General features: G+C 45.9%; 2 protein-coding genes across 3 annotated transcripts; both read left to right on the top strand.

The window, feature by feature from the left end:
• Positions 1 to 2,845: 2,845 nt before the first annotated feature.
• LOC144704019 (thioredoxin reductase NTRB-like) lies at positions 2,846 to 4,386 on the top strand. The gene is made up of 2 exons (XM_078576285.1): positions 2,846 to 3,956; positions 4,145 to 4,386. Exons 1-2 carry the CDS (start codon positions 2,894 to 2,896, stop codon positions 4,237 to 4,239), a joined length of 1,158 nt encoding a protein of 385 aa, XP_078432411.1. The 5' UTR covers positions 2,846 to 2,893; the 3' UTR covers positions 4,240 to 4,386.
• Positions 4,387 to 4,696: 310 nt separating this feature from the next.
• Positions 4,697 to 7,788, top strand: LOC144704035 (uncharacterized). Of its 2 annotated transcripts, none has more exons than XM_078576286.1 (8): positions 4,697 to 5,324; positions 5,414 to 5,537; positions 6,009 to 6,141; positions 6,442 to 6,481; positions 6,578 to 6,893; positions 7,006 to 7,136; positions 7,249 to 7,344; positions 7,424 to 7,788. In XM_078576286.1, exons 1-6 carry the CDS (start codon positions 5,130 to 5,132, stop codon positions 7,104 to 7,106), a joined length of 909 nt encoding a protein of 302 aa, XP_078432412.1. In that variant the 5' UTR covers positions 4,697 to 5,129; the 3' UTR covers positions 7,107 to 7,136; positions 7,249 to 7,344; positions 7,424 to 7,788. The 2 variants fall into 2 exon arrangements, with proteins under 2 accessions (XP_078432412.1, XP_078432413.1); XM_078576287.1 differs by having other exon boundaries at positions 4,701 to 5,324; positions 7,012 to 7,136.
• Positions 7,789 to 8,473: the final 685 nt, after the last annotated feature.

Here is an 8,473-nt window from a genome sequence, read left to right as displayed (position 1 = left end):
GCAGTAGTGGAAGGCGAGCAACATGTAGGCTTGATGAGGATGCAGGTAGGTGCGGTGGCGCAAGTAAGCGTGGCAGCAAAAGTAGGCTCGGCCGCACAAGTAGGCGCGGTGGCCCAAGTAGGCGCAACGACACAAGTAGGCGCAGTGGCATAAGTAGGCGGTTAGGCATGCCGAGAGGTGCGATGGCAAGACACCGCGGCGATGGGCATAGTGGCGAGGAACGTTGGTGGCTATAGCAACATGCACAGTGGCCAAAGTGTGGCTACGGGCGCAATGGCAGTAAGGCACAGAGGTGCATCAGCGGCAAGACACGGCGACCGCAAGGCAGTGAGGCACGTAGCCGTGGCTAACGATAGAGTTGCGACCTCGGGTGTGGCAGCGGCGGCGGTGGCGACTAGCGGATGCAACGGTGACTGGAAAATGTGGCTCTGAATGTGACCGCAGTAGTGTTACAGGCGGCACAAGGATGCGGCGGTCGTGGACGAAAGGCCTGGCAGCAGCGATGGTAGATCTCCGGCGGTGGCGGCTATAATCTGTGGTGCCCGTAATGGCAACAGCAGCCGCACGATGTTGCAGTAGCCACATACGGCTGCTGTGGTGGCCACGGGTTGCTACGACGATTGTGGGCATCTGTTGTGGTGGCTGTAGGCTACTCCAACGGCTGCGGCCTGCTGCGGTAGTAGCGGGTGGCTGTTGTGGTGGCTGTGGGTTCCTTTGACGGCAACGACAGCCATGGGCGGTGCTGGAGCGGTTACGAGCGGTTGGGGCGTCTGCGGCCCACTGTAGCGACTACGACGACCGCAGGTGGCTGTAGCGGCCGCGGATGGTTGCGGCATTTGTGAGCTGTTGTAGCAGCTACAGCAGCTGAAAGCGGCACTACTGTGACTGCGGGCAACGTTGGGCGGTCGCGGGCGGTCATGTTGCCACGGGCGAGGCTATGCGGCCATGGGCTGCACTGATGTGGCTTAGGGCGGCACTGGGCAACCATGAATGCTGCTAGGATGTCTTGGGGGGTGGCGTCCTGATTTAGTTATAAGGGTTTACTAGGCATTTAACAAGTTGGGAGCAAAAATATAGGATGAGATACAAAGAGAGGGAATAAGAGATTACATCAAAGTGTCCTAACTCTCTCAGCCATTGGATTTAATTACAAGGGTTTGTTGGGCTAGGATTACTTTATTTCCAGCCTTTCCCACGTTCCCTCCTTCCCAGATTTTAAAACAAGCATTTCCAATTCAAATTATGGGTTAGTTCGACAATTCTTGCATTTTGGTTAACCCGGTTCTTAAGGAGGTCCGAATGGGCTTTAGAGTGGGCTTTTTGTATATTGAGCTGGCCTCTTAGAATTATCTAGGAGATGGCTTGGGTTCCCTTTCCTCCAATTTGTATCCTAACTTCACCATTGTATTTTACCTAAATCAAGTTTTTCGAATAAAACTCCAAGATCAAGAAAAGGAGTCAAGTGGATTTAGTTTCAAAAATGAATAAAATTTATAAAATAGATCTTAGAAAAAAATCATAACTTTCTCATTTTATCCTTCAACGATGAATAATGCTAGTGCAACTCTAAAAATATGTGGTAAGAAGTTTTAAAACATAATTTTGTTGATCTAATTTGATATTATCAATCACCCCCAACCATCTGCTCTTTCATCGTTTCTCTCTGATTCCTTTGTCTTGTTCTCCACATAATCAAAAATTTGAAATTCTGAATCAGTACCAAACCGACCCAAAAAATGAGATATCAAAACATAAAAAATTTGTCATTCATTTTCTTCATCTTGTTCTTCAAAATGGTGTTGTCGATTTGTATGACCCTCCAAGAGCCTCTTAAATGTGGACGTAATATTTTTATTTTGACTTTCTATTATAAATTTGGCATTGACTTGTCAACCTAGACCAGGCCAGGCCAAGCATTGAGTAAGGTTAAGTCTTTGGTGAAAATAAGGAGGCCAAGGGGACCATCCAACCATTAAATCTAATATATTGTGTTCGATGACAGGAGTCAATTTTTGAGCATGTGATATGCGTTCAACACCTGTATTTCATAATCGGTATCTGTCATCTGATATCTGGAAGAATTAAATTCAATATCAGACATCTATCAAATATCCACTGGATATTGGATAAAATGATGGACATTGTTGGGGTCAAGATATGGCGGATGTTGGTACCGTATATCAAATATAAAAAATGGTATTTGCATATCAATATTCGAGATCTGCATATCTATTTAATTTTACAAGACCCCATTCAGATGGGGGAGGAAAATAAAGAATAAAACACTATAAAAAGTTTCAACGGAACACCTAATTTATTTACTAATGCACTATCAGAATCACTCAGACAGACTTTGTGACATCGAACACCTTTTGGGCTGGGGACGACCAACAAAAGTAACCCATTTGAAATACAATTCAACATGATTGGATATTCGTGCAAAGAAGAAATATAACTCCAATAGCTGAATCAAGTACTTAAATGTTTCATTGTAACATGACAAATTATTTCAAATAATTTGGATTTCTAAGTTGAATATATAGTGCAGAGACGCAGACGGGACAATTTTTTCGTCCTGTCCGCAAGGTTGGACGAAAATTGAGACGGAAGTTCGTCCCGAGACCTCTGAACGGGACGGTTCTCGTCCACCCGGACGAAAGAACCGTCCCATCCTTCGTCCACGTTCCGGACGATCCGGAGCTCTAATAGAATATTTAGGTATCTGACATCGTCATCTAACCATGAGACGAAGACAATGTCGACGGATGACCTTACCAGCACGGATGACGATGACGACGGGTTTCGTCACTTAACCCGGACCAGGCTTGATTTAAACGGGCCGTCTCTGCGAATTCCTCTTCCCGGGAAGACCAACTCTCTTCAACACCAGAGGATGGGCCGCGGCGGCTTCTCCGCGAGAATCAGGTCCTTTCTCGCGGCGGCCCAAAGCGTCGCCGGTCTCTCCGCCGCTACGGTCGCCGCCGCCGCCGCCGCGCTGGCGGCGGCGCCGCCGGCCAATGCGAAGGCCGCCTACCCAGAAGAAAACAACCACAAGACGCTGAGGACCCGCCTGTGCATCATCGGCAGCGGACCCGCCGCCCACACGGCGGCGATATACGCCGCCAGATCGGAGCTCAAGCCCGTTCTCTTCGAAGGTTGGATGGCCAACGACGTCGCCGCCGGCGGCCAGCTCACCACCACCTCCGACGTCGAGAATTTCCCCGGCTTCCCCGACGGCATCTCCGGCCTCGATCTGACGGACAGATTTCGATCCCAGTCGATCAAATTCGGCACCCAAATCCTCACCGAGACCGCCACAGCCGTCGATTTCTCCACGCGCCCCTTCAAGATTGCCTCCGACTCCACCACCGTCCTCGCCGACGCCGTCATCGTCGCCACCGGCGCCGTCGCCCGCCGTCTGAAATTCCCCGGCGCCGACGAATTCTGGAACCGCGGCGTCTCCGCCTGCGCCGTCTGTGACGGCGCCGCGCCGTTATTCCGTAACCGGCCCATCGCCGTCGTCGGCGGCGGAGATTCCGCCATGGAAGAGGCCAATTTCCTTGCAAAGTACGGGTCCAAAGTCTATATAATCCATCGCCGGGGGTCTTTCCGGGCATCGAAGATCATGCAAAAGAGGGCTATGGCGAACCCGAAGATCGAAGTCGTGTGGAATTCCGAGGTTGAAGAAGCGTATGGATCAGAGAAGGGGGTGTTGAGGGGGCTCAAGCTGCGGAGTGCTGCTACTGGGGAGACGTCGGAGTTGGAGGTTTCTGGTTTGTTCTTCGCCATTGGACATGAACCGGCTACTGGGTTTCTCCGAGGTAAGCTGATGTTGGACGAAGAAGGGTATATTGTGACCAAGAACGGCTCGACGGAGACCAGCGTGAACGGCGTATTTGCTGCTGGTGATGTTCAAGACAAGAAATATCGGCAAGCCATCACGGCCGCTGGAACAGGTCAGCCCGCCGGCCTTTCCCCCTTCTCCATTCCTCTCTGTTTCGTGTTGGGTCATGGAAACTTATAACTGTTAGATCCAATTCAAGAGAACTTTCATATATATAAGTTTGTATCTGATTCTATGCGTGTAGAACCTTGCTGGGTTTTATTCAGTTGATTATGAAGATCATTCTGTCTCCTTGCACAGGGTGCATAGCGGCGTTGGATGCTGAACATTATCTCCGAGAAGCCGCATCTCAGGGTGCTGCAGAGTCCGAATTACCGGCTGGTGATGAATACTGACGCTGGAAACGGAATTCAATTTTTCATAAACTATACCTGTCTTAATTCTTCATAGCCTTAGGCTGCCTAAACCAGGTTGTAAGAAAGTTTTGGCTGTGATATTCGTTTGGCATAATCTCTTATTCTTCCACGACTTGATTTATTCTGCGCCTTTCTGTTCACTATCACGTTTTGAGGATTGTTAAATTGCTTCAAACGAATTAATGGAGCCACTGGAATTTTGATAGTTAAAACTGAGGGTTATGCCAGGAAGTATGACGAAGGATTGGGAAAATTTCTGAATTAGTTAGGAATTATATTTTTTGCAAGGCATGATAGCTTCGGGCTTAGTTTTTGAGACCAAACTTCAGCCCGGCCCGATATGTCTTAGGCACGCATTCTGTGGCATGCACGGTAAACGATTAACCATGGAATATAAGATGGACGACGTCAGATCGACTGAACTTCTCAGATATATTAAGAGAGAGAGATAGAGAGAGGACCCACAAACCAGTTCTGTGTGCAGCAGTGGTGAAGATCGTCGATGGGCACTAAGGATCTTCTATGAAGGTCGCATCTTTGTCATTCGCCTCGCCCTTTTCTCCTCTACCCCGGCTGTGAAGAGGAAAGGCGGAATTTTTTTCAACTATTTCTTCAATTTTTGATCTCCGAAAGTTCCATGTTGTGGTCTACCACAGTACCCTGATCCCTGATTTCTCTCCCCAGACGATCACTGCCGTGTTCATGTCATCTGTTACTGTTCTCGTACGATCTTGGAGAGTGGGCTTCTCGCGCTGGTCATAGCATCGATCTGTCCGCAGATTCCCACTTCTTTCATTCTCTGATCCGTGCTTTTGCTTCGAGATCTTCATCGTTTGGTGGGGGAGAACTAGGGTTTGCGATTGATCATCATGGCGAATCCTCCTAGAGTTCACGACATGAATTCGCCGTTCGGCGATACCACGTTCACGAAAGTCTTCGTTGGGGGTCTGGCCTGGGAAACGCAGAGCGAGACGCTGCGCAAATACTTCGAGCAATTTGGGGAGATACTCGAGGCCGTTGTGATCACTGATAAGAACACGAAGAGGTCCAAGGGTTACGGCTTTGTAAGTTACTGCTGGCTTGATTTTCGATCTTTGATCTAACCTGTTCGAATTTGTTATTCATTTTCCTCGAATTGTTTTGCGTATACCAGGTAACGTTTCTTGATGCCGAATCTGCGTCCAGAGCTTGTGCTGATCCAAGGCCGATCATCGATGGTCGACGGGCGAATTGTAACCTTGCTTCTCTTGGGCGCCCGCGGGCACCCCCAATTCCTGGTATGTTCTTTCTTCCTCTTGTATACCTTTAATTCTGGCTTGAAATTGAAGATAGTGGGATTTATTTTTAAGAATATTTATATTTTAGCCTTTTTTTGGCTACATGTTTGATTTTCGCATCGTTTATGCTGCAATGAAACGTATAGTTACCAGTTAAAAGTTTTTGCAAGTCTTCATTTTTGACATTTCTCTCTACAATAATTTCTTCCATGATTCCCAGCTATTAGTCGATGATTTTTTATTATGCGCGTGTTGAGAGAAATCTTCAGTTATTTTTGATTTTTTTTCATATCTATTCCACCTTTGGTATTTTTCTCTGGGGGCTTGGTTTTATTTTTTTTCATATCTATTTCTCTCATGGCTTCGATAGTTCATAGAGTTAAAAACAGGAAGTCGGATAGCTTCTGATATTTCAATACTTTCTATAATTGCGGAAAAGGGTGATAGCTGTGCCCTTTTTGCCTTTTGTAGCACGCCTAGGTGCAGCAGGCCCATTCATTGGAGGCTTTCCAGTGCCTCATGGGCCTTACATGGGTAGCTCTAGCCATCAATCTCAGCTGCCGTACATTTACAATCAACAAGGGTTTCCCTATCCTTCCTATGGGTGAGTATGTTATTTTGATTGTTCTATTATTGGTTATCAGGTTTAGCAAGGTGAAAAATATAATTTTTTTTGCACGGAAAGTTAATTAGTGTCTACTCTGTGGAGCCGCAAGAAAAAAACTATTTATGAAAAAGAATCGGATTTAATCTGTACTGGTGTTTGATAAGGATCTTGGATTTGACTTTTTTTCTCCTTGTCCCATTACACTTCATGTGAAATGTTTCTACTTGTGCGTATTAAGGGGTTTTATGCACTTCATCTACCAAATCATTCTGAAGAAAATCGTTGACTGGCATGCAGGTATGCGGCATTTGGACCTGACTTTGCGTCTTATCCTCAGGTCTTCAGAAACCCTTCTAGAAGTAGATTTCTCTAAATCTCTTATGTGGCTACCGTAGGTGTTCATATAGTTTCTTCTTATCGTCATCTTATTCAGATGTACAATCCATACGCTGGACAGCAGTTCTTCCAAGTCTATGGTTTTCCTCCGCCTGTGCCAAGCATGGCTTACCAATTGGGGCAGCCCAGTCAAACAGGCCAACAAAGCCAACCGAACCAACCTGGCCAACTGGGCCAACTGGGCCAACTGGGCCAACCGGGCCAATTGGGACAACCAGTTCTAGGTGGGCTCAGCTACGTTCCGTTCCAGGGAAATCAAGTACAGAGTCAGCCTGTGTTGCCTTTTGCCCGGCCCAATGTCAGTGGAACAGCTTCTGGGGGAATCTCTCCTTTACAACCTTCACTTTCTCCTGGTAGCTTCTTTTGGATGCATTATTTGCTAACAGCTGGAATTAATACTCGGATATGATACCTGGAAGGATGATGATGAAGTTACATATTGTGGGTGCTTTGTTGACTTGTGAGGTGCAGGAGCAGCGCCATTTTTCCAGCCGCATCAAATGGTGCCAATTCGTTCACCGCCATTGGCCCCAGGCGACAATGGATCAGATCAGGCAGCAGGTTGATCTGAACTGCGTGATGTCTGACTTCTCTGGGTAAGTCAGCCTTTTCAGACCTGAATTTCATTATAATCATAGACCCCAATGTTTTCAAGATAAATTTCAAAATAAACTCAATTATCTTTAATGTTTCAATGGGTGTATCCAGACCTAGTCAACAGCAGGAGTAAGAGCTGCAGCGACGCCAACTTGGGGCTTGCTTCAAACTCTTATCTTGCAAGTTCTTAATTTCTGCATTTTAGAGGCAAGTTTATACCATCTCTTAGCACAATTATCTTTTTTAAAACATGATCTCAGCAACACGTTGGCCTTTTTTTCTGTAGGTCGTTCTTCGTCGTGGTCATCATTGACCAAGTACAAGTCAAGATCAAGTCGCTCTGAAAGAGGCATTGGAATTGTTGGACCGCTCCCTTTCCTCTTGGGCCTGTGTTATATGTTAGGCGTCTGTAAAGTCGGCGGTTGCATGAACCCTGGTCCGGCGACTGTGAGCCCAGGTGCGCACGAGATGTAGACCACTTGGTCCAGGACAGTGCGTCGAGTCTAGTCGGGTTATTCAATGCATTTGTAAATTATTGTTTCATTTGTGGTCCCATCATCCATCATTCATTTGTGTGATCATCTCCCTCTGTCTTAAACTGTTTGTAAATATGTTCTCCATTGGATGATTAGTAGTGCATTATCACAGTCATTTCAGTATCCACTCTGCCCTTGAAAACAAGCGTATGGCAGAGTCTCATTGGCGGCTCGTCAAGAGCAACTCTGGGGTCAAAGCCAAACTGGACTGCTATAATGAGACAAGCTTGTCATCAAAGTGGAATAAATACGTTAAGACTTAAAACAATTACCTAACCAAAGTACACTGCAGGCCTGCTATTATATGGCTGAAAAAATAACCATTGGTGTCATGAAGAAGTTATAATTGGTCCAATATCACAGTGGAGAAAAAATAGATGTGGAAGTTTTTATCCATCTCTATCATCCCACTTTTTACCTATCTCTTTATAATAATGAGGTAGATCGTAGGTAAATAAGGAATTCATACATGTTTGGTCTGCTCCCTAATTCTAGCATCAGTATTCTTTTTTTTGTGGAGCCTTACTCTCCCTGCGAACTATCAATATTGTTAGCCACTGATGACTTCGTCCAAATAATAAGGGCAAATATTAAGGGCAGGAATACAAAAACCCAAAATAATAATGTCACATCTTTATGTCAAGGATTTTCAGCCCAACCAGATAAATTATTAAAGAGGTATACTTTATCTTGCACATATATACTTAAATATGTCGATGAAATTTCTAATTTGGTTCAGATATTTTGCTTTAAATCTTCCTCCAAAAAATAACCAAAACTATAACTTTCTCTCTCAAATT

The sequence above is a fragment of the Wolffia australiana genome, chromosome 1 (assembly GCF_029677425.1).
Source record: "Wolffia australiana isolate 7733 chromosome 1, ASM2967742v1".
Classification (NCBI taxonomy): domain Eukaryota; kingdom Viridiplantae; phylum Streptophyta; class Magnoliopsida; order Alismatales; family Araceae; genus Wolffia; species Wolffia australiana.
The sequence above is the reverse complement of the archived record's forward strand: the minus strand, read 5'-3'. Positions and strand labels throughout refer to the sequence as shown.